The sequence below is a fragment of the Scyliorhinus canicula genome, chromosome 20 (genome assembly GCF_902713615.1).
Source record: "Scyliorhinus canicula chromosome 20, sScyCan1.1, whole genome shotgun sequence".
NCBI lineage: Eukaryota > Metazoa > Chordata > Chondrichthyes > Carcharhiniformes > Scyliorhinidae > Scyliorhinus > Scyliorhinus canicula.
In genome coordinates this window covers 96318106-96346081 of record NC_052165.1, presented here as the reverse complement: position 1 = coordinate 96346081, position 27976 = coordinate 96318106, and the positions used below count along the sequence as shown (strand labels likewise).

The window sequence follows — 27976 nt, the reverse complement described above, 5'->3', positions numbered from 1 at the left end:
AATGAGAGCTCAGGATGCGCTGAGTGGAGAAAGCGATGGCCACTCGGTCAAGCTGCGTGGGGCCAGCCTGGTGCTGGGTCTTGGCCATCCAGGGAGCAAATAAAGCAACTGGTCAGCAATGTGGTGGCCAGCACAAGTCACTTATCATCAAGACGCAGCTACTGAAGGTGAATGGGCAAAAAACCGTCAACTCTCTCGCTTTAGTTTTTGAGAGAGAAATGGAGTCTGTGGAACTGGCTATCGTGTTTCAGCCGCAGTGAGAGGGGAGAAGACATCAACAGAGACAGCACGGTCTCCACAGGCACAAGAAGGAAGGGGTGGCAGTGCCTGCTCTGCTGGAATGGGAGGCACCCCAAAGACCGGTTGTTTAGAGGTGTCTTCCACAACCAACGATGCACAGACATAGACATAGAATTTACAGTGCAGAAGGAGGCCATTCGGCCCATCGAGTCTGCACCGGCTCTTGGAAAGAGCACCCTACCCCTACCAAGGTCAACACCTCCACCCTATCCCCATAACCCAGTAACCCCACCCAACACTAAGGGCAATTTTGGACACTAAGGGCAATTTATCATGGCCAATCCACCTAACCCGCACATCTTTGGACTGTGGGAGGAAACCGGAGCACCCGGAGGAAACCCACGCAGACACGGGGAGGATGTGCAGACTCCGCACTGACAGTGACCTAAGCCGGAATCGAACTGGGGACCATGGAGCTGTGAAGCGATTGTGCCAGACGTTGCTGCAGATACGCAAGAACCGTGTCTGAAAAAGCTTTGCCTGTCATGGGAACCGAAATGAAATGAAATGAAAATGAAAATCGCTTATTGTCACAAGTAGGCTTCAATGAAGTTACTGTGAAAAGCCCCTAGTCGCCACATTCCGGCGCCTGTCCGGGGAGGCTGGTATTGGAATCGAACCGTGCTGCTGGCCTGCTTGGTCTGCTTTAGAAGCCAGCGATTTAGCCCAGTGAGCTAAACCAGAACTGGTGTCTCACTTATGCGCCCTGCTGGAGGAATTGGCGCCAAGGGAACTTGGAGGGCATCGACTGCCTCTGGCATTGAAAGTCACAACCACCTTCAACTTCTACATGACTGGCGTCTTCTAGGGCTCCATGGGTGACCTTTGTAGAATCTCGCAAGCCTCTGCCGTAAGTGCATCAAGGAGGTGACTGACACTCTTTGCAAGGACACACAGCATGGATCAGGCAAGCTAGCCAGGATGAAAGAGGAATGGAATTAAACCAGATGGTTGGCTTTCCGCAGGTGCAGGGTGACATTGAATGCAGTCACGTGGTTCTCCGATCTCCAGTCGCATCAAGAAGTGCAATTCCTCAACCCCAAGTGTTCCACTCTGAATGTTCAGCTGGTGTGCGACCACACAATGCACATCTTCCAGGTATGTGCCTGCTTCCTGGGGACTGTAGACAACTACATACACCGTGAGCTGTTCTCAAACTCTCCGCCAGGTTTGAGGGTCAATGACAGCTACAGGGTTGGCTCCTTGGGGGATATTTGCTGAGAACGTGGCCGCAGATTGCAGCTGAAACCAAATACACGAGGCTCATGATGCTTTTCGCATTTGGTGGAGCAGAGTGTTGATAATGAGATAATGGACAAGTCAGGTGAAGCCCTGCTGTACAGTCTGCAGAGGGTATCGCATATTGTGTTTCTGCTGTGCCCTTCGCAGTCTGGCACATCAACGGGAGTGGAGGAGGGGGTGAAGAACTGCCTGAGGAGGAGATGGAGGAGAGAAATGTTTCCCCTGAAGAGGACATTGCAAGGGACGATGAAGAGGAGGTCCTGGAGGCTGAGGAGGTCAACCATGAGGCTGTGGCAATGGGGCAGACAAGCTCGGGATGTGCTGCTTGCTTCCTGGATCATGGATGGCAATGAGGCAAATCACTGAGCGCATCTCATCATCTTCAGGTCCCTTCTATAAGCATTGCTCTCCAGTCTCGCTGTTGGCACTGCACACCCTCGCTGATCAGGTCTGTGTCATGGGGAGGAACCAGTTGTCCATAGTCCTTATATTGCAGCAGGAGGATGACGACTTGCATGGAAGCTGGTGCCCGACACCTGCCTGACTGATGGCAGCTCATTGACTCTCAGTGACCCAAGTAAGGCCTGGACAATTACTGGGACCTACAGACTTAGGATGGATTTCGCATTTAATATTTTAAAAAAGGGATCCAGCAGGATGTGCTGACATCGGTGATGATTATCTCGATGGACTTGGCTGTTGGCCAATGAGCTGTTTACTTTGCCAGTCTCTTGGATATTGATTGTCGGTGTTGATTGCTGCTGGCCGTTCCAGAATGTTCTGCCAGGGACAGGAAGGCTTCACCTGTTTTTTTTAGTTTCGGTTTGATCAAGAAGTTGGAGGGCCACAGCCCGGTTCGCTCTCTCTCTCTCTCTCTGTCTCTTATCTGATGGACTCTGTCTAAAGGTTCAAAATAAAGACAGCTTTGACAAAGAGTCATCCAGACTCAAAACGTCAGCTTCCTTCTCTCTCCATAGATGCTGTCAGACTTGCTGAGATTGTCCCAATATTTTCTGTTTTGTGTCAAGACCTTTCTCTCTACAGCCAGATTGAATTGCAAGGAGGTTCAGTTCAGCAACAGCTGCACTCAGGGCCAGTTGTTTAAAGAACCCTCTTCAAGATCTCATCAGGGGAACTCGATTTTTTCTCAGTGAAGCCAAGCACATTCTGGGAGAGGTTGGAAACCAATAAGAATTACACAGGCCTGAGGAGAATCTTCTGAGTACAGGCGCAAGTTAATAAAATGAAAGTGACTCCTCAGAGGGAATACCATTGTTTGGGGATTCGGACTGAATGTTCCAGCCAGAAGATCCTCGATCGCCATTCAACCGGTGGTTCTCAATCACTCTGCTCCCTGAAGGGCAGACAGCTGAAAAAACAACTTCAACAACCGAAGGGCACTCATCTTCCATTAATCCTCTTTTTATTTTCCCCCTCCCTCTGCTTGTATATGTCTTGTGTGTGTTTCGGTAGAAGGTGGGACAGTAAAAGGGGGAGAGGAGTAGATTCGTTGCCTGTTATTCTAGTACGCAGGCCTTGTCTCTATTGTTATGAATAAACATTTCTTGTGTTCCACTTACAAATCGGGTGCCTGTAAGTCACTGGAGCAGTCAAGGGAAAAGGATCTTGGAAACTTTATACAAATTATTGGCTAATTAACTTGGATTGGGTCTCCGGGGCCTATGGGACTGGAATTGACTGTGCACGAGACCAGGGTGTTGTAACAGAAATTTGGAGCTTGGGCCGGAATTTAATGGCGAATTTGGGTTACAGAGTAAATTACAAATAGACACCAGCTGTGTAGTGATATAACAAGATGGCTCCAGAAGCTGTAAGAATTTTACTCAGGTGGAAGACATAACTTTGGTTTATTTGGAAGGTGAAGCCTTCCTGTCCCTGGCAGAATATTCTGGAACGGCCAGCAGCAATCAACACCGACAATCAATATCCAAGAGACTGGCAAAGTAAACAGCTCATTGGCCAACAGCCAAGTCCATCGAGATGATCACCATCGATGTCAGCACATCCTGCTGGATCCCTTTTTAAAAATATTAAATGCGAAATCCATCCGTAAGCTGTAGCTCCCAGTAATTGTCCAGGTACAAAAAAATTATAAAAGCCAAACCAAAAGAAAATAAAGGAATGAACAAGGAAGAAACGGAATTACAGGAGGATCCTTACTTGGGTCCATTAGTCTAATTGACAGGGAAATTAAAACTGCTTATACCAACTAAAGCTATGAAAGGGGCGGTATTTGAAGCAATTACTCAACATTTAAACTTGAAGGAAATACGGACAATACAGTTGAGGTCAGATCAACAATCAGTAGAATTGGCTAAAATCCAGTTGGAGTCAGAGTCTTGCAGCACGTAAACAGGCCGTTCGGCCCAACTTGTCCATGCCACCCAGTTTCTACCACAAAGCTCGTCCCAATTGCCCGCATTTGGCCCATATAATTGTCCAAATGCTTTTCAAAAGACAAAATTGTACCCTCCTCTACTACTGCCTCTGGCAACTCATTCCAGACACTCACCACCCTCTGTTACAAATGAAACAGTTGGACCTGCAGCAAAAACAGAGAGAAATGGAAGTGATGAGGTTGGAAAATAAAAGGAAAGCAAGAGAGAGAAGAAAGTGACAGAGAGAAACAAGAATCGGCGGGGGACTTCCAGCTTGGGTACTGGAAACAGGGGGGAAAGCTGTAGGAACGGAATTCAGTGGTGATCTGTTTAAGTTTATACAGGCTCTCCCAAAATTCAAAGAGGAGGAAGGGGAAACATTCTTCAGGGCTTTTGAGAAAACAGCAACTCAAATGGAGTGGCCAAAAGCAAAGTGGACGGACTTCCGGTGGCGGCCATGGAGGAGTAGGTCACACTTTGACTTTTGGACCACTTTCGCCCGTTTTTACCCCGGATTCTATGGGATAAATCGGTGGAGTGAGACACTAATGTCAAATCTCCCTCCGGTGTACGGAGAATTGGACCAGAAGTGGCCGTGTGAGAAGACAAAGTCCTGTAAGGAAGATACGAGCAGAGCCGGCAATGCAGGAACGCATGGCGGAGAGCGACAGCCGTGGGGAGACGGCACAGTGGTCGAGCGGAGCAGCTGGTGAAGTTTTTCGAGGATTGCTTTGCCACACTGGACCCGATTAAGGCTTCGATTGATCAAGTTGTGCAGAATCAAGAGACCCACGGGAGAGCAATCCAGGAGGTGGAGAAAAAGGTGTCCGAGCACGAGGAATACCTAACCGTGCTGGAGACCAAGGTGGAGATGATGAACGACCGCCAGAGAAGAATGCAGGAGAAGCTGGAGGACCTGGAGAATAGGTCCAGGAGGCAGAATCTTAGAATTGTCGGCCTCCCTGAAGGCAGTGAGGAATCTGATGTGAGGGCTTATGTGACGGACATGCTGAAGTAGTTGATGGGGCCTGAGGCGTTCCCTCAGCCCCTGGAAGTGGACAGAGCGCACAGAGCCATAGTGAAGAAGCCCTGAGCGAACGAGCCGCCGAGGGAGATGGTGGTCCGCTTTCACCGTTTCCTGGACAAGGAACACGTTCTGCGATGGGCCAAGAAGGAACGGAGCAGCAAATGGAAGAGCTGTGAGCTGCGCATTTATCAGGACCTGGCTGCGGATCTGGCAAAGAGGCGAGTTGGGTTTAATCGGGTAAAATCGGCCCTGTTTAAGAAGGAGCTGGTTAGAGGGGGGTGGGCTTTCGGTTGGTTCTGCTTTTTGGGTCATTATTTTTCTAAAGTGACTGTTCCTTCACTTTTATTTTCTGATGTTTGTGTACTGGTGAATGTGATGGTTTTAAAATGTTTATTCATTTGGAGGAAGAGGTGAAAGAACAATTGGGAGACAGACTGCTTGGTGCCAGGGGCGGGAGCTACCGAGTCAGCATGGGTCAGCTGACTCTCTGAAGCGCAGTGGGGGGTGAGCAGGTGTTAAGCTGGAGCTTGACTTGGGGTTTGGGTTTCTAGTGTTGTTGCTGGGGTGGGGGGGGGGGGAGGGGGAGCTGCTTTGCTGAGAGGGGAGGAACGGTTACTAGGGGACATATGGGAGGTCAGGAACGGCGACTGCCCGAGGGGGGCGGGGAGGGCTTGTGGAGGTGGAGGGCGCGAGCTAGAGGCTGGCTTAAAAAGGGTGATGGCTAGGCCGGGGGGGGGGGGGGAGAGCCCTGATTACATGGAACGTCAGAGGGCTGAATGGGCCGGTCAAGAGGGCTCGCGTGTTTGCGCATTTGAGGGGCTGAAGGCGGGCGTGGCTGATGTTTGTTTACTGGACTCAAAGACCAGGGGTCAGCGATCTTGATCAAAAAATGAGTGGCATTCGAGGCAGGGAGAATCATGTCAGACAAGGGGGGTAGCTACATAATGGGGAGTGGGAAGCTGGAGGGGGTGCGAGTAGTACTCGTGAACATATATGCTCCGAATTGGGATGATGTGGAATTTATGAGGCAGGTTTTAGGTAAGATCCCAGACTTAGTCACATTACCTGATCATAGGAGGGGACCTCAATACAGTCATCGATCCAGAATTGGACCGGTCAAAATCCAGGACAGGGAGGAGGCGGGCTGCGGCAAAGGAATTGAAGGGAATTATGGAACAGATCGGGGGGGGGGGGGGGGGGGGGGGGAGTAGACCCATGGAGGTTTGCTCAGTAAAGGGCGAAGGAGTTTTCCTTTTTTCCACATGTCCACAAGGTATACTCCTGCATCGACTTTTTTGTTCTGAGCAGGGCGCTAATACCGTACGGAAGTGGTGGATACTGAGTACTCGGCAATCGCAGTGTCGGATCATGCCCCGCTCTGGGTGGATCTACGGTTAGTGTGGAGAGAGGGAAACGCCCGCTGTGGAGACTGGATGTGGGGTTGCTAGCGGTCGGAGCGATCTGTGGGCGGGTTAACAAGTCCAGAACTACCTGGAAACAAATGATACGGGGGAGGTCTCCGCAGCGACGGTTTAGGAAGCTTTGAAGGCAGTAGTCAGAGGGGAATTAATCTTGATACGGGCCCACAGAGAAAAGGCGGAACGGGCTGAGAGGAATGGATTAGTGGAGAAGATATTCCTGATGGACAGGAGATACTCGGAGGCCCGGATGCGGGGCTACTGAGGGAGCGGCGGAGGTTACAGGCGGAGTTTTGGCTGTTGACCACAGGGAAAGCAGTGGAACAGTTGAGGAAGGCGGGGGGGGGGGGGGGGGGGGGGGGGTTCTATGAGTACGGGGAACAGGCAAGCAGAATGTTAGCGCAGCAGCTCAGGAAAAGAGAGGTGGCCAGGGAGATAGTTAAAGTAAAGAATAGAGGTGGGAATACTGTCCTGGACCCAGCGGGGGCGAACAAGGTGTTTGAGGACTTTTGTAGTAAATTATGTGAGTCGGAGCCCCCCGGCTGGGATGGAGGGGATGAGGCAGTTTCTGGATCAGTTGAGGTTCCCGAGGGTGGAGGAGGACCTGGTGGAGGGGCTGGGAGCCCCAATTGATATTGAGGAAATAATCGAGGGGCTGGAGGACATGCAGTCGGGCAAGGCCCCGGGGACTGACAGCTACCCGGTGGAATTCTATAAGAAGTTTTCAGAGATATTGAGCCCACTGCTGGTGAGGACATTTAATGAAGCAAGAGAGAAGGGAGTCCTCCCCTCAACAATGTTGCAGGCCTCGATTTCATTGATCCTGAAACGGGAGAAGGATCCGGAGCAATGCGGGTCATACCGGCCGATTTCTCTACTGAATGTGGACGCCAAACTGCAGGCTAAAAAACTGGCCACAAGGATAGAGGACTGTGTCCCGGGGGTGAGAGGTGAAGACCAGACGGGATTTGTAAAGGACAGGCAACTAAAGGCCAATGTTCAAAGGCTTTTAAATGTCATTATGATGCCTTCAGAAGGAGAGGAGGTGGAGGTGGTGGTAGCGATGGATGCGGAGAAAGCTTTTGATCGAGTGGAATTACCTGTGGGAGGCGCTGGGAAGGTTTAGGTTTGGTGAGGGCTTTATTGAATGGGTGCGGTTGCTCTATCAGGCACCAGTAGCGAGTGTGCGTACGAACCGGCGCCCCGTCTCCCCGTTACTGTTTGCTCTGGCCATAGAGCCATTGGCCATGATGTTTAAAAAGCTTCTAGGAACTGGAAAGGGCTGGTTCGGGGAGGGGGGGTGGGGGGGGGGGGGGAAGCACCGGGCCTCGCTTTACGCAGATGACCTGTTCTTGTACATTTCGGACCCGTTGGAGGGGATAGGAGAAGTAATGCGAGTCCTGGGGGAATTTGGCAATTTTTCGGGGTATACATTGAAGATGGGGAAAAGTGAGATGTTTGCGATCCAGGCAAGAGGACAGGAGAAGAGACTGAGGGAGCTGCCACTTAGAATGGTACGGAAGAGCTTTTGATATCTGGAAATCCAGGTGGTCCAGGAATGGGAGGTACTGCACAAGTTAAACCTATCCCGGTTGGTAGAACAAATGGAAGGGGAGTTTAAGAGATGGGTCATGCTCCCGCTATCACTGGCGGGGAGGGTACAGACCGTGAAAATGACGGTCCTCCCCAGATTTCTGTTTGTCTTTCAGTGCCTCCCCATCTTCATCCCAAAGGCCTTTTTCAAGCGGGTGAATAAGGTTATTTTGGGCTTTGTGTGGGCGGTAAAACCCCGCAAGTGAAGAAAGTGTTGCTGGAGCGCAGTCGGGGCGAGGTGGGTTGGCGCTGCTGAACTTCTGCAATTACTACTGGGCGGCTAATATAGCCATGATTAGGAAGTGGGTAGTGGGGGAGGGGTTGGCATGGGAGCGGATGGAGGCGGCGTCATGTAAAGACACCAGTTTGGGAGCACTGATAACGGTGCCTCTGCCGTTCTCACCGGCCCGATACTCCACAAGTCCGGTGGTGGTGGCGGCTCTGAGAATCTGGGGGCAATGGAGGAGATATAAGAGGGTGGAGGGAGCATCAGTTTGGACCCCGATTTATAATAATCAGCGGTTTGTACCGGGAATGCTGGATGGTGGGTTCCGGAGATGGCAAAGGGCAGGAATTAGAAGGATGGGGGATCTATTTATAACCAGGAGCTTTCCCAGTTTGTCAGCTTTAGAGGATAAATTTGAATTGCCAGCAGGGAATGGGTTTAGGTATTTGCAGGTGCGAGACTTCCTGAGAAAACAGGTGCCGGCCTTTCTGCTGCTGCCGACATGGGGGATACAGGACAGAGTAGTTTCCAGTACCTGGGTGGGAGAGGGGAAGGTATCGGATATTTACCAGGAGCTTTCGGAGGCGGAGGACACCCCGGTGGAGGAGCTTAAGGGTAAGTGGGAGGACGAGCTAGGAGGAGAGATAGAGGCGGGTCTGTGGGTGGATGCCCTAAGCAGGGTTAATACCTCCTCATCGTGTGCCAGGCTCAGCCTGATACAATTCAAGGTAGCCCACCGGGCACACATGACAGTGGTTGGAATGAGCAGGTTTTTCGGGGTAGAGGATAGGTGTGCAAGGTCCACGGGAAGCCCAGCAAATCATGTCCACATGTTTTGGGCATGTCCGAGGCTTAGAGGGTTTTGGCAGGAATTGCTAAGGCAATGTCCACAGGTAGTGCCGAGTCCGGAGTTAGCGATCTTTGGAATGTTGGAAGAGCCGGAAGTTCAGGGGGTGAAAGAGGCCGACGTCTTGGCCTTTGTCTCCCTTGTAGCCCAGAGACAGATCTTGTTAATGTGGAGGGACTCAAAGCTCCCGAGTGTAGAGACCTGGGTCAGTGACATGGCTGGGTTTCTCAGTCTCCAGAAAATAAAGTTAATCTTAAGAGGGTCAATGTTAGGGTTCACCCGGAGGTGCCAGACGTTCATCGACTTTCTCGGGGAAAATGAAAGTGTTGGCAGATGCAGTATTCCAGTGGGGGGAGGGGGGGGGGGGGATTGTTGTTTCATGTTTGAGGTGCGTGAAGATTGAGATGTGGGTGGAAATGTTTATTATACCATGTTGATTGGCTATGTTATTTTTATGAACATTTTCAAATACCTTAATAAAAATATTTTTTAAAAAAAGCAAAGTGGACAATACTCGTGCAGAGTAAATTGATAGGAAGTTTATGCTGCCTCATCAGAGCAGGGGCCTAAGGATTATGAGACTGTAAGGAACATCTTTCTAATCTTGGTTTCCTTTTTATTTCCTTTGATAACAAGCTCAGATGTCAGTCCACACTCACGTAACCCTCCCCCCTCCCCCCTCATCCAGCAGGCAGCCAATCCCCTACACCACGCCGACACCCATACTGGCAGCTATAGCCGGGTGACCTGGCCACTGAAGCCACCCACTCCCTGGACTGGTGTTTCGAGCTGTCAAACACTGTGCAATTTCTGTCTCCCCCCCCCCCCCCCCCCCACCCCCAGGAGAAGGCCGCCCATAACTGCAGGGAGAAAGAGAAGACCAAAGGGAGGCCGCCGGACCTGAGGCCCGTCAATATGGCAGAGCAGCGGGCCCTGGACATGGGCAGTGGGCCTGAAGAAAGGGCAGTCGCTGGGGCGATTGGGTGAGGAAGTCAGACCCTGCTGAGTTGCGGTCTCCCGTGATACGTGTGTCAATCCCTCACAACACCAGGGACCACTCTCACACCCACCCCACCCTCTCACATCATCCTCAACTCCACACCACCCTCAACCCCACAAAACACCCACACCACCCCCTCAGGGAGAATGGAGAGCCGGGGCGTTACTGTTTAAGAATAAGGGGTCGCTCATTTAAGACTGAGATGAGAAATATTTTCTCTCAGAGGGGGTGAGTCTCTGGAATTATTTTCCTGAAAAGGCAGTGGGATCAGAATCTTTGAATATTTTGAAGGTAGAGCTGGATAGATTCTTGATTACCGAGGGGGTGAACGTTATCGGGGTTCGACAGGAATGTGGAGTTGAGGTTCCAATCAGATCAGACATGATCTTATTGAATGGCGGACTAGGCTTGAGGGGCCGAGTGGCTTCCTCCTAATCCTTGTTCATGTGTAAGAAGGGGTATTACGAGCTCCCAATCGTACTATGAACCCGTATAATACTCCAATTTTACTATCATTCAGGACCAGACCCAAACAGTGACTCAGTTACTCGACAGAAACCCCAAATTTAATTTAATTTTGTAAAACTGTGAGGAGAGGAATCTCGCTTTTCACACAAAATAGAGATATAGTTTATTGAAACAAACTTTATTATGAACACAGTATTAAAATATCTTTAACATCACAGAAGAAAATGGCTCACAATTACCCCATAAACAATGCTAATCAATACTGTGACACAATAACACTTAACTGCTATCTTTACATCAATTCAAACAACAAAACCATCTCAGAACCCAATCCACTTTTAAATACAGTGAGCACTCAGGAATGCTTGTTGTACAGAGATATCTTAAGAAATCATTACACTTTTGTATTTCAGACGGTGTTAATAAGCTTTGTATTTTTCTGGGCGACTGGTTTTATAATAAAGTAATTCTGTTGTTTATTGAAGAAACGTGGGCATCGAGTGGTCATTCTGAGAATCATGGGTAAAGCACAGATTTGACCGCGGAGCGAGCTGAAGAAACCATTTCAATATGCGGTGTGACAGGTGGGAGCAGAGGGACTGGAGACTGACAGCAAACTCCAACAATCCCAGTCAGAACTCTCCATTTCATTGCAGTACATTCCCTGTTAAAGAAGGTGTTGTTGGGGGCTGTGCAACACCGGGGTACGGGAATTCCAGAGGGGGGCTGGAGGACTGAGGTCAATTCCAGAATGATGATCTTCTCCTGAAACGCTCCGATGGATCGCTTCCCATTGTTTGCCATCGTCAGGAGGGGGCCTGGTTTCCGCTGGACTGTCAGGATCATTGGTCTGCGGCAGTTTTTCAATCTATCAGCCTGGTTTGTCGGAGTTTCATTGTTGAGGGGACGCACGGGGGGGGGGGGGGGGGGGGGGGGGGATTGGTGAGTCAATCAACCTTGTGTGGCATCGCCGTGATGGCAGGACGCTGCATCTGCAGAAAAGGGAGGCGATGTGCTCGGAGATGTAATGAGCTTTCATTCTTTTGTCCCTTTCGATTTCTTACCGCCCACCTCCCTGCACTTCAGTTCAGCACAGCACCCAGTCCAAAGCTCCACACCATGTGGTTAAAGGAGGATGTCTGACAAACCCAGTTGCGTCGAAGTGTGCAGTAGTTGTTGCTCCACAAGTTCAGTTCATGACGCGCCCCTTTGGTGACACAGCGTTCCACTCCTGGGTTGTTTGGTTCCCCTGCTGACCAAAACCTGCCAGGAGAGAGCAGTCGAGAGAGGAGCTCACATGAAGATTGTTGGTGTATTGACGAAAACCGCACAGCCTTTCCTGGCACTGGAGAGGGCAGCTTCACAAACAAGAGGCAGTCTTATTGAGGCCTAGTTGGAGGGTGACAGAGTGAGAGAGGGAGGCACAGAGAGGCAAAGAGAGTGAGAAAGAGAAAGAAAGAGACAGAGAAAAAGACACAGAAGGAGAGGGACAGAGAGAGGGAAACGGACAGAGAGAGATACTGGGAGAAATACAGAGAGGGAGATGCCAACTAAATTTAGCAGTAGGCCAGAAATGAAGCCTGCCTCCGAGGCTGTGTGCATGGGCCCAGTACCAAACAGGATGAGATTGGCAGGACTCACTCGACAGCACTAGGCCAGGAAAGTGGCGTGCGTGCAGTGTCGGATGGGGCTGACTTGATAACGCTAAGCCGGGAATGCAGCCTGGTATTATCCTGCCCGCCGCACCTGGGTTTAGGACCACAGAGTGTCAGATCAGGCTGACTCAACAACACTAGGCCGAAAATGCAGCCAGTCTTTTGCTCTGAGAACACGGACAATTTCCAAATGAGATTGTGCTAACTCAACAACGCCGTGGGCTGGGAATATGGTCCAGGCACTTCCTGGGTACTGACCGCGATGGTGGCTGTGAACTCACCCCGTCACTAAAGGAGCGCCATTCACCCAGCGGTAAACGCCAACTTGTTCCAGGTCAGTCAATCCAATCCAACGGATGTTCGCATCGTGAGCAGTTATAAAATTCTGGAGGAGCAAAATGGGGGGCGGGGGGGGGGGAACGCAGTGAACCATCAGCAACACAGCTTCAGCCTATGAACCATGCCCCTGGAGTCTGAGGCCTTTCTTTCCTCCTAAGGCCTTGCTATGATCCCCACCTATCCTCCAGCTTTACTCACTCTGCACAGGGTCGAATTCCATGGTGACTATCCTCTGTATGACCTTTGAAATCCCCTGTTAGATCCATGTGAGGCTGCCTATTGCACATTGATGAACACCCTCACAAAGTAGTAAGCCCCCATGTGCAGAATAACACTCCCTATCTCTGTAACCCCTTCCAGCCTCTTTAACCTACCTATCTCTGTAACTTCCTCCAATCCCTACAGCCCTCCCTATCTCTGTAACCTCCTGCACTCCTTTCAACCCTCCCTATCTCTGTAACTTCCTCCAATTCCTACAACCCTCCCTATCTCTGTAACCTCCTGCACTCCTTTCAACCCTCCCTATCTCTGTAACCTCCTCCAGCACCTCCAACCCTCCCTATCTCTGTAACCTCCTCCAGCCCCTACAACCCTCCCTATCTGTAACCATCACACCCCTGACTTGTGTCCTTGTAGATGGTGAACAGGCTTTTGGGGGGGGGGGGGGGGGGGTGGTCAGGAGGTGAGTTATCGTACGATTCGTAGTCTTTGAAAGACCTTGGTAGCCACAGTATTAGTGTGGCTGGGTCCAGCAGTTTCTGATCAATGGTAACCCCCAGGATGTTGACTGTGGGGGATTCAGCGATGGGAATGCCATTGAATGTCAAGGGGCGATAGTTAGATCCTCTCTTGTAGGAGATGGCCATTGCCTGGGGCTTGTGTGGTGTGAATGTAACTTTGTCACTTGTCAGCCCCGAGCCTGGATATTGTCCAGGTTTTGCTGCATTTGGACATGGACGGCTTCAGTGTCTGAGGAGTTGTGAATGGTGCTGAACATTGTTCAGTCAGCAGCGAACACCCCCACTTCTGACCTTATGATGGGAGGGAGGTCATTGACGAAGCAGCTGAAGATGGTTGGGGCCGAGCACACGACCCTGAGAAACTCCTGCAGTGATGTCCTGGAGCTGAGATGATTGACCTCCAACCACCACAACCATCTTCCTTTCTGCCGGGTATGACTCCAGCCAGCGGAGAGATTTCCCCCTGATTCCCATTGACTCCAGTTTAGCTCGGGCTCCTTGATGCCACACTCGGTCAAATGCTGCCTTGATGTCAAGGGCAGTCACTCTCACCTCACATCTGGCATTCAGCTCTTTCGTCCATGTTTGAACCAAGGCTGTAATGAGGTCAGGAGCTGAGTGACCCTATCGGAACGCAAACTGAGCATCCGTGAGCAGGTTATTGCTGAGTAGGTGCCACTTGATGGCATTGTTGATGACTCGTTCCATCACTTTGCTGATGATGAGTTCGATTTGTCTTGTTTCTTGTGTACAGGACACAGTTGGGACATTTTCCACATTGCCAATGTTGTAGCTGTACTGGAACAATTTGGCTAGGAGTGCAGCAAGTTCTGGAGCACAAGTCTTCGTACTATTGCTGGGATATTATCAGGGCCCAGAGCCGCTGCAGTATCCAGTGCCTCCAGCCATTTCCTGATATCACATGGAGTGAATCGTATTGGCTGAAGACTGACATCTGTGATACTGGGGACCTCCAGAGGAGACTGAGATGGATCATCCACTAAGCACTTTGGCGGAAGATTGTAGCGAATGTCTCAGCCTTGGCTTTTGCACATCTAAGCTAGGCTCCTCCATCATTGAGGATGGGGATATTTGCGGAGTCTCCTCCTCCAGTGAGTTTTTAAATTGTCCACCACCATTCACAGCTGGATGTGGCAGGACAGCTTAGATCTGATGCATTTGTTGTGGAATCGCTTAGCTCTATTACTTGCTGCTTATGCTGTTTGGCACACAAGTAGTCCTCTGTTGTAGCTCTGTAACCTCCTTCAATTCCTGCAACACTTCCTTTCTCTATAACCTCCTCCAGCCCTTATATCCCTCTATACCTATGTAACCTCCTTGAGGGCCTATAACCCTGCCTATCACAGAATCCCTACAGAGCAGAAGACCATTTAGCCCATCGAGTCTGCATCTTCGAAAGAGCCTTCTACCCAGTTCACTCCCCTGTACACCCAGCAATATCTAGTGAGCTCCATTTCTCTATAACCTCCTCCAGCCCCCTACAACCCTCCCTATCTCTGTAACTTCCTCCAGCCCCTACAACCCTCCCTATCTCTGTAACCTCCTCCAGCCCCTACAACCCTCCCTATCTCTGTAACCTCCTCCAGCCCCTACAACCCTCCCTATCTCTGTAACCTCCTCCAGCCCCTACAACCCTCCCTATCTCTGTAACCTCCTCCAGCCCCTACAACCCTCCCTACCTCTGTAACCTCCTCCAGCCCCTACAACGCTCCCTATCTCTGTAACCTCCTCCAGCCCCTACAGCCCTCCCTATCTCTGTAACCTCCTCCAGCCCCTACAACCCTCCCTATCTCTGTAACCTCCTCCAGCCCCTACAACCCTCCCTATCTCTGTAACCTCCTCCAGTCCTCTTCAACCCTCCCTATCTCTGTAACCTCCTCCAGCCCCTACAACTCTCCTTGTCTCTGTAACCTTCTCCAACCCCAACAAACATCCCTTTCTCTGTAACCTCCTGAATCCCGACAACTTTCCCTATCTCTGTGACTTCCTCCAGCCCCAAAATCTTGCCTAACTGCAATCTGCTCGAGAGCCTACAATACTCCTGTGGCTGGATTCCCTGCCAGCAGGATTTTCCATTTTGCCGGCACCCTGGGGGTTTCCCGACGGCGTGGGACTGCCCCACAATGGGAAACCTCATTGACCAGCCGGCGTAACGGAGAATCCCGCCTGTGGGGTGAAACAGAAATGTGACGCGCTGGATGGAGAATCAAGCCCCTTATCTATGTCACCTGCCCCAGCCCCGAAAACCCTCCCTATCTCCGTAACCCTCTACAGCCCTGACAATCCTCCCTATCTCTGTAACCTCCTCCAGCCACTACACCCTTCCCTATCTCTGTAACCTCCTCCAACCCCTACAGCCCTCCCTATCTCTGTAACCCTCTACAGCCCTGACAATCCTCCCTATCTCTGTAACCTCCTCCAGCCCCTACAACCCTCCCTATCACTGTAACCTCCTCCAGTCTCTGCAACCCTCCCTATCTCCGTAACCCTCTACAGCCCTGACAATCCTCCCTATCTCTGTAACCTCCTCCAGCCCCTACAACCCTCCCTATCTCTGTAACCTCCTCCAGCCCCTACAACCCGCCCTATCTCCGTAACCCTCTACAGCCCTGACAATCCTCCCTATCTCTGTAACCTCCTCCAGCCCCTACAACCCGCCCTATCTCTGTAACCTCCTCCAGCCCCTACAACCCTCCCTATCTCTGTAACCTCCTCCAGTCCCTACAACCCTCCTTATCTCTGTAACCTCCTCCAGCCCCTACACCCCTCCTATCTCTGTAACCTCCTCCAGCCCCTAAAACCCTCCCTATCTCCGTAACCCTCTACAGCCCTGACAATCCGCCCTAACTCTGTAACCTCCTCCAGCCCCTACAACCCTCCCTATCTCTGTAACCTCCTCCAGCCCCTACAGCCCTCCCTATCTCTGTAACCTCCTCCAGCCCCTACAACCCCTCCCTATCTCTGTAACCTCCTCCAGCCCCTACACCCTCCCTATCTCTGTAACCTCCTCCAGCCCCTACACCCTCCCTATCTCTGTAACCTCCTCCAGCCACTACAACCCTCCCTATCTCTGTAACCTCCTCCAGCCCCTACAGCCCTCCCTATCTCTGTAACTTCCTACAGCCCTCCCTATCTCTGTAACCTCCTCCAGCCCCTACAACCCTCCCTATCTCTGTAACTTCCTCCAGCCCCTACAACCCTCCCTATCTCTGTAACCTCCTCCAGCCCCGACAACCCTCCCTATCTCTGTAACCTCCTCCAGCCCCTACAACCCTCCCTATCTCTGTAACCTCCTCCAGGCCTGACACCCCTCCCTATCTCTGTAACCTCCTAAGCCCCTACAACCCTCCCTATCTCTGTAACCTCCTCCAGCCCCTACAACCCTCCCTCCGTAGTGATGCAGTGGGGAACGTAACACTGACAATGGAGAGTACTTGCAGGCAAGGAGATGGGTTGAAGTGTGTATACTTCAATGCAAGAAGCATGAGGAATAAGGTGGGTGAAGTTAAGGCATGGATTGGTACTTGGGACTACGATGTGGTGGCCATCACGGAAACATGGATAGAAGAGGGGCAGAAATGGTTGTTGGAGGTCCCTGGTTATAGATGTTTCAACAAGATTAGGGAGGATGGTAAAAGAGGTGGGGGGGGGGGGGGGGGGGGTCATTGTTAATTAGAGATAGTATAACAGCTGCAGAAAGGCAGTTCGAGGGGGATCTGCCTACTGAGGTAATATGGGTTGAAGTCAGAAATAGGAAAGGAGCAGTCACCTTGTTGGGAGTTTTCTATAGGCCCCCCAATAGCAGCAGAGATGTGGAGGAACAGATTGGGAAACAGATTTTGGAAAGGTGCAAAGTCACAGGGTAGTAGTCATGGGTGACCTCAACTTCCCAAACATTGAGTGGAAACTCTTTAGATCAAATAGTTTGGATGGGGTAGTGTTTGTGCAGTGTGTCCAGGAAGCTTTTCTAACACAGTATGTAGATTGTCGACCAGAGGGGAGGCCATATTGGATTTAGTACTTGGTAATGAACCAGGGCAGGTGATAGATTTGTTAGTGGGGGAGCATTTTGGAGGTAGTGACCACAATTCTGTGACTTTCACTTTAGTAATGGAGAGGGATAGGTGCGTGCAACAGGGCAAGGTTTACAATTGGGGCAAGGGTAAATATAATGCTGTCAGACAAGAATTGAAGTGCATATGTTGGGAACATAGGCTGTCAGGGAAGGGACACAAGTGAAATGTGGAACTTGTTCAAGGAACAGGTACTGTGTGTTTTTGATATGTATGTCCCTGTCAGGCAGGGAAGAGATGGTCGAGTGAGGGAACCATGGTTGACAAGAGAGGTTGAATGTCTTGTTAAGAGGAAGAAGGAGACTTATGTAAGGCTGAGGAAACAAGGTTCAGACAGGGCGCTGGAGGGATACAAGACAGCCAGGAGGGAACTGAGGAAAGGGATTAGGAGAGCTAAGAGAGGGCATGAAAAATCTTTGGCGGGTAGGATCAAGGAAAACCCCAAGGCCTTTTACACATATGTGAGAAATATGAGAATGACTAGAGCGAGGGTAGGTCCGATCAAGGACAGTAGCGGGAGATTGTGTATTGAGTCTGAAGAGATAGGAGAGGTCTTGAACAAGTATTTTTCTTCAGTATTTACAAACGAGAGGGGCCATATTGTTGGAGAGGACAGTGTGAAACAGACTGAAATGAAATTGCAGAGCCGTTGACAATGATCTTTTCGTCCTCGCTGTCAACAGGGGTGGTACCAGAGGATTGGAGAGTGGCAAATGTCGTGCCCCTGTTCAAAAAAGGGAATAAGGATAACCCTGGGAATTACAGGCCAGTTAGTCTTACTTCGGTGGTAGGCAAAGTAATGGAAAGGGTACTGAGGGATAGGATTTCTGAGCATCTGGAAAGACACTGCTTGATTAGGGATAGTCAGCACGGATTTGTGAGGGGTAGGTCTTGCCTTACAAGTCTTATTGACTTCTTTGGGGAGGTGACCAAGCATGTGGATGAAGGTAAAGCAGTGGATGTAGTGTACATGGATTTTAGTAAGGCATTTGATAAGGTTCCCCATGGTAGGCTTATGCAGAAAGTAAGGAGGCATGGGATAGTGGAAAATTTGGCCAGTTGGATAACAAACTGGCTAACCGATAGAGGACAGAGAGTGGTGGTGGATGGCAAATATTCAGCCCGGAGCCCAGTTACCAGTGGCGTACCACAGGGATCAGTTCTTGGTCCTATGCTGTTTGTGATTTTCATTAATGACTTGGATGAGAGAGTTGAAGGGTGGGTCAGTAAATTTGCAGATGATACGAAGATTGGTGGAGTTGTGGATAGTGAGGAGGGCTGTTGTCGCTTCAAAGAGACATAAGTAGGATGCAGAGCTGGGCTGAGAAGTGGCAGATGGAATTTAACCCTGACAAGTGTGAAGTTGTCCATTTTGGAAGGACAAATATGAATGCGGAATACAGGGTTAATGGTTGGGTTCTTGGCAATGTAGAGGAGCAGAGAGATCTTGGGGTCTATGTTCATAGATCTTTGACAGTTGCCACTCAAGTGGATAGAGCTGTGAAGAAGGCCTATGCTGTGCTCGCGTTCATTAGCAGAGGGATTGAATTTAAGAGCCATGAGGTGATGATGCAGCTGTACAAAACCTTGGTACGGCCACATTTGGAGTACTGTGTGCAGTTCTGGTCACCTCATTTTAGGAAGAATGTGGAAGCTTTGGAAAAGGTGCAAAGGAGATTTACCAGGATGTTGCCTGGAATGGAGAGTAGGTCTTACGAGGAAAGGTTGAGGGTGCAAGGCCTTTTCTCATTAGAACGGAGAAGGATGAAGGGCGACTTGATAGAGGTTTATAAGATGATCAGGGGAATAGATAGAGTAGACAGTCAGAAACTTTTTCCCCGGGTAGAACAAACCATTACAAGGGGACATAAATTTAAGGTAAATGGTGGAAGATATAGGGGGGATGTCAGAGGTAGGCTCTTTACCCAGAGAGTAGTGGGGGCATGGAATGCACTGCCAGTGGAAGTAGTTGAGTCGGAAACGTTAGGGACCTTCAAGCGGCTATTGGATGGGTACATAAATTAGGGTAGAATAATGGAGTGTAGATTAATTCTTCTTAAGGGCAGCACGGTAGCATTGTGGATAGCACAATTGCTTCACAGCTCCAGGGTCCCAAGTTCGATTTCGACTTGGGTCACTGTCTGTGTGGAGTCTGCATGTCCTCCCCGTGTGTGCGTGGGTTTCCTCCGGGTACTCCGGTTTCCTTCCACAGTCCAAAGATGTGCAGGTTGGGTGGATTGGCCATGATAAATTGTCCAAAATTCTGTGATTAACCTAGGACAAAAGTTCGGCACAAAATCGTGGGCCGAAGGGCCTGTTCTGTGCTGTATTTCTCTATCTATCTATCTATCTCTGTAACCTCCTCCAGCCCCCTACAACCCTCCCTATCTCTGTAACCTCCTCCAGCCCCCTACAACCCTCCCTATCTCTGTAACCTCCTCCAGCCCCCTACAACCCTCCCTATCTCTGTAACCTCCTCCAGCCCCCTACAACCCTCCCTATCTCTGTAACCTCCTCCAGCCCCCTACAGCCCTCCCTATCTCTGTAACCTCCTCCAGCCCCTACAACCCTCCCTCTCTCTGTAACCTCCCCCAGCTCCTACAACCCTCCCTATCTCTGTAACCTCCTCCAGCCCCTACAACCCTCCCTATCTCTGTAACCTCCCCCAGCTCCTACAACCCTCCCTATCTCTGTAACCTCCTCCAGCCCCCTACAACCCTCCCTATCTCTGTAACCTCCTCCAGCCCCCTACAACCCTCCCTATCTCTGTAACCTCCAGCCCCCTACAACCCTCCCTATCTCTGTAACCTCCTCTAACCCCTGCAACCCTCCCATTCTCTGTAACTTCCCCCAGCCCCTATAACTCTCCTTATCTCTGTAACCTCCTCCAGCCTCTACAACTCTCCCTATCTGTAACCTCCTCCAGCCCCTACAACCCTCCCTATCTCTGTAACCTCCTCTAACCCCTACAATTCTCCCTATCTCTGTAACTTCCTCTAACCCCTACAATACTCCCTATCTCTGTAACCTCCTCTAACCCCTACAATACTCCCTATCTCTGTAACTTCCTCTAACCCCTACAATACACCCTATATCTGTATCCTCCTCTAACCCCTACAATTCTCCCTATCTCTGTAACTTCCTCTAACCCCTACAATACACCCTATCTCTGTTACCTCCTCTAACCCCTACAATACGCTCTATCTCTGTAACCTCCTCCAGCCTTGCGCCACGGGAGTGGCCCTTGAAGAAATGTTTTTGTTTTATCACATGGCTTCAGTGATGTCATTGTTGGGTGGAGCTGGGCTGTGGCTCTGTGAGTTTTTACTTTCGCTTTGGGTTTGGACTGGTTTGAACTGCGCAGGTTGAATGAAGTGTCTCTCTATCTGCATTTTAAAAGCTGTTTCCAGACTGCTTGACAACTTAAAAGAGATAATTGCTTTCTGGAAGGAATTCAAATCTGCTGTATGGAAAGGGGACCAGAGTATCAATAACAAGTCTAACACCAGTAAAAATGCCGTGTGCTGGGCCACACCTTTGAAAAGGTGTTTCTGTGTTTACTTGGATTTTGTTGTTGAATTGGAACAGTTAAGGGGAAATTTATTAAGGGTTATACATAGATTGATGTAGCTGTGTGGTGTCTTTATGTTTGTAGTTGATAAAAAAAATCTTGCTGTGTGTGTTTATACAAATGTTAACTAAAGACTTCTGGTGGCGGCGATGACGTAGGAAGCCGCACATTTGGGAGCTCCCGTTTTAAACGGACTTTTCGGCTCTTTTTAGAGGAAATTTTTTGACGTCTCCCGGTGGGAGAAGGTGTGCTGATCGACTTTCCCTGCAGTCCATGACTCGGACTTGGAGTGGAAAGGGGGAAAAAAACGGCAGCAGCTCCCCAGAAAAAACGGGGGAAGGAATCCAAGATGGCGGCCGGCAGAGCTCCAGAGGAGTGGAAGCAGTGGGCCCTGGAGCAACAAGCTGCTCTTGTGCGCTGTTTTACAGACTTCAAGGCTGAGGTACTGAGCTCTCTGCAGGAAACGAACAGAAGGCTCTCGGAGATTCAGACGACCCAAGGTGCTGCCATCCAGGCGTTGCAGGCGCAGGCCACTGAACGAGAGGAGGAGGCCGGGATCCTCATGAGTAAGGTGGAGGGACACGAGGCACTCCACAAGAAGTGGCAGGAACGCTTCGAGGAGCTTGATCACCGCATGAGGCGGAAAAATCTGTGGATCTTGGGCCTTGCGGAGGGGCTGGAGGGGTCGGACCTGACAACCTACGTGGCTACGATGCTGAACTCGCTAGTGGGGGCCGGGTCTTTCCATCTGCCCTTGGAGCTGGAGGGAGCACACAGAGTACTGGCCAGGAGACCTAAGGAGAATGAAACCCCGCGTGCGGTGCTGGTGAGGTTCCACCGGTTCAGTGATTGGGAGTGTGTGCTGCGCTGGGCCAAGAAGGTGAAGAGCAGCAATTGGGAGAAAGGGGTAGTACGGATCTACCAGGATTGGCGTGCGGAGGTGGCTAAGCGGCGGTCCGGATTTAACCGATGAAGAGGTGCTTTACAGGAAAAAGATAAAGTTCGGAATGTTGCAGCCCACGCGCCTGTGGGTAACTTATTCGGACCGGCATTATTATTTTGATTCCCCGGAGGAGGCGTGGGCCTTCGTGCGGACGGAGAAACTGGACTTGAACTGGGGGTTGGGGGTTGCGGGGTCGGTTGTAATACTTTATTGCTGGATTCTGCTGTTGCTGTGTTCTCTTTTTTTTGTACTTTTGCAATTTTGATATGATTATTTATGGGGTGTTGTTCTGTTTTGTTTTTTGCTGTGGGGCATTGTTTGAGTTGTGTATCTTGCGGGGAGGGTTGGGGGGGTTTGTTGTATTCTATGTCGGGTTGGGGGTATAGAGTGGGGCTGGTATTTGGGAGCTGCGTCAGAAGGGTGTGGTGGGGCAGTGCGAAAGCGCGGGCTTTCCTCTGGTTTCCCGCGCTACGGGGCTGGGGGGTGGAGACGGTGACGGGGGAGGCGGGGCCTTAACTGGTTCTTCCCCGCGCTGGAGCGGTGCCTGGAGGAGGGATAGGATGGGGGATGATCCCACTTTGGGAGGGGTCGGGTTATTGGCGGGAGTTTCCGGGGTCAGCAGAAGTTAGCTGACCCACGGAAGTACAATGGAGGACGGTTCGCGGCTAGGAGGGTTCCTAGCCTGGGGGGGAAGGGAGGGGGGGAAAGGGGAATACCGGGTTTCTGCTGGTAGGGTCAAGAAGGAGCTGGTGGGGGCTGGGGGGACAGAGGTGAGGGGTTGTCGCTATGGGGACGGGGTCGAGCAGGGGGTGCTGGCCTGGGGCGGGCAGTCAACGGGCTATGGCTAGCCGACGGGGGAGAGGGGCAGGACGCCCTCTGATCCGGTTGGTCACCTGGAATGTGAGAGGGTTGAATGGGCCGGTGAAGCGGTCGAGGGTAATGGCTCACCTGAAGGGGCTAAAGGCGGATGTGGCAATGCTTCAGGAGACCCACCTGAGGGTGGCGGACCAGGTCCGTCTGAGGAAGGGGTGGGTGGGGCAGGTTTTCCACTCTGGGTTGGATGTGAAGAACCGGGGAGTGGCGATTCTGGTGGGGAAAAATGTGTCATTTGAGGCATCGGAGGTGGTGGCGGATAAGGGGGGTAGGTATGTGATGGTTAGGGGCAGGCTACAAGGAGAGAAGGTGGTACTGGCTAGTGTGTATGCCCCAAATTGGGACGATGCGGGCTTTATGAAGCGTATGTTGGGACGGATCCCGGATCTGGAGGCGGGAGGTCTGATCATAGGGGGGGACTTTAATACGGTGTTGGATCCTTCACTGGATCGGTCCAGCTCTAGGACGGGTAGGAGGCCGGCGGCGGCCAAGGTACTGAGAGGGTTTATGGACCAGATGGGTGGGGTGGATCCATGGAGGTTTGTAAGGCCGAGGGCACGCGAGTACTCTTTCTTCTCAAACGTACATAGGGTCTACTCTCGGATAGATTTCTTCGTGGTGAGTAGGGGACTGATTCCGAGAGTGGAGGAGGCCGAGTATTCGGCCATTGCAATCTCCGACCACGCTCCGCATTGGATAGAGTTGGAGATGGGAGAGGTGCGAGACCAACGTCCGTTGTGGCGGTTGGATGTGGGGTTGTTGGCGGAGGAGGAGGTGTGTAGGGGGGTCCGGGCAAGTATTGAGGGGTACCTTGAGGTGAATGATACGGGGGAGGTTCAGGTGGGGATGGTCTGGGAAGCCCTGAAGGCAGTAATTCGTGGGGAGCTGATATCCATCCGGGCACACAGGGAGAGGAGCGAGAGGAGTGAGAGGGATAGACTGGTGGGAAAGATGCTGGAGGTGGACAGGAGGTATGCAGAGGCACCAGAGGAGGGACTGTTGGGGGAGAGGCGCAGCCTGCAGGCTAAATTTGATTTGCTGACCACTAGAAAGGCGGAGGCACAGTGGAGGAAGGCACAAGGGGCAGTGTACGAACATGGTGAAAAGGCGAGTAGGATGCTGGCTCATCAGCTGCGTAAGCGGGATGCGGCTAAGGAGATTGCTGGAGTGAGAGATAAGAGTGGGAATGTGGTGCGGAAGGGGGTAGAGGTGAATGAGGTCTTCAAGGATTTTTACGGGGAACTGTACCGGTCGGAGCCAACGGGGAGAGGAGGGGGAATGGAGAGGTTCCTTGACGGGCTTTCTTTCCCGAAGGTGCAGGAGGAGAAGGTGGAGGGGTTGGGTGTGCCGATTGAGCTGGAGGAGCTAGTTAAGGGGATCGGGCAGATGCAGTCAGGGAAGGCACCGGGGCCGGATGGGTTCCCGGTGGAATTTTATAAAAAGTTTGTGGATCTAGTGGGCCCCTTGCTGGTGCGAACACTCAATGAAGCGTGGGAAGGGGGGACTTTGCCCCCGACAATGTCGCGGGTGCTGATCTCGTTAATTTTAAAGAGGGACAAGGACCCCCAGCAGTGTGGTTCATACAGGCCCATATCTCTCCTCAACGTGGACGCTAAGGTGCTGGCAAAAATCCTGGCCACCAGGATAGAGGACTGTGTGCCAGGGGTTGTGCACGAGGACCAGACTGGTTTTGTGAAGGGAAGGCAGCTGAACACGAATGTGCGGAGATTGCTGAATGTCATTATGATGCCGGCGATTGAGGGGGAGGCAGAGATAGTGGTGGCACTGGATGCGGAGAAGGCCTTCGATAGAGTGGAGTGGGGGTACCTATGGGAGTTGTTGGGGAGGTTTGGATTTGGTGAAGGGTTCATTAGATGGGTAAGGCTGTTATATGAGGCCCCGATGGCGTGCGTGGCTACGAATAGGAGGAGGTCGGAGTACTTCCGGCTTTACCGAGGGACCAGGCAGGGTTGCCCCTTGTCCCCCTTGTTGTTTGCACTGGCAATCGAGCCGCTGGCGATGGCATTGAGAGATTCAGAGAGGTGGAGAGGCTTGGTGCGAGGTGGAGAGGAACATAGGGTGTCGTTGTATGCCGACGACCTGTTACTGTATGTGGCGGACCCGGTGGGAGGGATGCCGGGAGTGATGGAGTTACTAGCCGAGTTTGGGACCTTCTCAGGTTATAAATTAAACTTAGGCAAGAGCGAGGTGTTTGTGGTGCACCCTGGAGACCAGGAGGAAGGAATTGGTAGGCTCCCGCTTAGGCGGGCAGGGGAGAGCTTTAGGTACCTGGGGGTGCAAGTGGCCAGGGACTGGGGGACTCTTCACAAACATAACTTTACCAGGCTGGTAGATCAGATGGAGGAGGAGTTCAGGAGGTGGGACATGCTGCCATTGTCGTTGGCGGGGAGGGTGCAGTCCGTCAAAATGACAGTGCTTCCGAGGTTCTTGTTCCTTTTTCAGTGCCTGCCCATATTTATCCCCAGGGCCTTCTTTAGGAGAGTGACTAGCAGTATTCTGAGTTTTGTGTGGGCACATGGGACTCCGAGAGTGAGGAGGGTGTTCCTGGAGCGAGGAAGGGATGGAGGTGGGCTGGCACTGCCCAACCTGCTGGGGTACTATTGGGCAGCCAATGTGTCAATGGTGCGTAAATGGGTGATGGAGGGGGGAGGGGCGGCGTGGAAAAGAATGGAGATGGCGTCATGTAGAGGTACGAGCCTGGGTGCCATGGTAACGGCACCGTTGCCGCTCTCCCCTAAGAGGTTTACCACGAGCCCGGTGGTGGCGGCGACCCTAAGAATCTGGGAACAATGGAGACGGCATCGGGGGGAAACAGGGGGCTCGATGGAGGCTCCACTGGGTGGCAACCATCGGTTCATCCCGGGGAACACGGATCGGGGATTCAGGGGGTGGCAAAGGGCGGGCATCAGCAAATTGAGGGACCTGTTTATTGGCGGGAGGTTTGCGGGCCTGGGGGAACTGGAAGATAAATTTGGGCTTCCCCAGGGGAACATGTTCAGATACTTGCAGGTAAAGGCGTTTGCTAGGCGACAGGTAGAGGGATTCCCTTTGCTGCCCTCGCAGGGGGCGATGGACAGAGTGCTTTCGGGGGTGTGGGTAGGAGAGGGGAAGGTGTCTGACATCTATAAGGTAATGCAGGAGGTGGAGGAGTCGTCAGTGGAGGAGCTGAAGGCTAAATGGGAGGAGGAACTCGTGGAGCAGATAGAGGACGGGACTTGGGCGGATGCCTTGGAGAGAGTCAACTCTTCCTCCTCATGTGCGAGGCTTAGTCTCATCCAATTTAAGGTGCTGCACCGGGCCCACATGTCCGGGACTAGGATGAGTAGGTTCTTCGGGGGTGAGGACAGGTGCACCAGATGTTCGGGGAGTCCTGCGAACCACGCCCATATGTTCTGGGCATGCCCAGCACTGGAAGAATTCTGGAAGGGGGTGGCGGGGACGGTGTCAAGGGTGGTTGGATCCAGGGTCAAACCAGGGTGGGGACTCGCGATTTTTGGAGTTGCGGTAGAGCCGGGAGTGCAGGAGGCGAAAGAGGCCGGTGTCCTGGCCTTTGCGTCCCTAGTAGCCCGTCGAAGGATTCTGTTACAATGGAAGGATGCAAGGCCCCCAAATGTGGAGACCTGGATCAGTGACATGGCGGGATTTATAAAATTGGAAAAGGTCAAATTTGCCCTGAGAGGATCAATATAAGGGTTCTATAAACGGTGGCAGCCTTTTTTGGACTTCCTGGCTCAGAGATAGGTAACTGGGTCAATAGCAGCAGCAACCCGGGGGGGGGGGGGGGGGGGGGGTGCATTATTGTAGTGTTTATTCTGTAACTTTACAGTGTGTTAATATGCGTTGTTGTTAAAATGCTGGGTTGTTCATGGGGATGGGGCGAATGTATATGATTGTTAATATTATTGTTATTTTCGGTATTTTACTAAGGTGCGTCAATGTTGTATAAAATCAAAATTTCTCAATAAAAATGATTAAAAAAAAAAAAAAATGTTGTTAAAATTTGTCGATCATGTCACACGTGTAAAGTGATAGGGAAACCTCAAGCGTTGATAAAACCAGCGCCTTTAATACCCATTCCAGCATTTGAGGAACCATTTACAAGGGTCTTAATTGATTGCGTAAGACCACTTCCCAAAACTAAAAGTGGGACTCAATATCTTTTGACTTTAATGGATGTGTCTACTAGGTTTCCAGAGGCCATTCCAGTACGCAATATTACAGCTGAAAAGATTGTGGAGCAGTTACTTAAATTCTTTATTAGATATGGACTACCCACAGAAATACAATCGGATCAAGGATCAAATTTTACCTCGAGGGTATTCAAGGAGGTTATGCATAGCTTAGGAGTAAAACAATTTAAATCAACTGCGTACCATCCAAAATCGCAGGGAGCATTAGAAAGGTGGCATCAGACGTTAAAGACAATGTTGAAGGCTTATTGTTAAGATTATGCAGAGGATTGGGATAAAGGAATTCCATTCGTACTGTTTGCAATTAGGGATGCACCTAATGTGTCAACCAAATTCAGTCCTTTTGAACTAATGTTTGGTCATGAGGTCAGAGGACCACTTAAATTGATTAAGGAAACATTGGTGGGTGAGAAATCAGAACTTGCATTATTGGATTACGTGTCAAATTTTCGGGAACGATTAAATAGAGCAGGTGAATTGGCTAGACAACATTTAAAAGTTGCACAACATATGATGAAACGGGTAGTGGTCACGAAAGCAAAAGTTTGTAGATTTGCCTGTAGAGATAAAGTTTAAGTATTGTTACCAATGGTAGGTGAACCTTAAAAAGCGAGATTTTGTGGACCTCATCAGATTGAAAGGAAATTGAATGTGTTGAATTATTTGGTAAGAACGCCAGGTAGAAGGAAAACTCACTGAGTATGAAATGTGAATATGCTTAAAAGGTATTTTGAAAGGGAAGGATAGCAAAAGAAGGAGGTTTAGTAATTTGAACTCAAAGTGAAGAACCAAATTCAGATGACTCTGAATTTGACATTCCTCATATTAAATTGGATAACGAGGTTGTTCTTAAAAATTGGAATACATTTGGAGTTTGTGAGCAGTTTTGGGCCCCATATCTAAGGAAGGATGTGTTGGTCTTGGAAAGGATCCAGAGGAGGTTGACAAGAATGATCCCTGGAATGAACAGCTTGTTGTATGAGGAACGGTTGAGGACTCTGGGTCTGTACTCGTTGGAGTTTAGAAGGAT

General features: G+C 50.9%; 1 protein-coding gene across 5 annotated transcripts in view; it reads right to left on the bottom strand.

Annotated features, from left to right (window-relative positions):
* LOC119955134 (CD209 antigen-like protein C) overlaps positions 1-27976 on the bottom strand; it is a 266963-nt gene that overhangs the window by 75038 nt on the left and 163949 nt on the right. For all 5 annotated transcript variants that reach the window (XM_038781044.1, XM_038781046.1, XM_038781047.1 and 2 more), the window contains 2 exons: positions 12457-12560; positions 11453-11783 (listed from right to left, as the gene is read on the bottom strand). In XM_038781044.1, the coding sequence (XP_038636972.1) occupies positions 11603-11783; positions 12457-12560 (285 nt within the window). In that variant the 3' untranslated portion in view covers positions 11453-11602. Of the gene's footprint in view, positions 11784-12456; positions 12561-27976 lie in introns of those variants that run through there.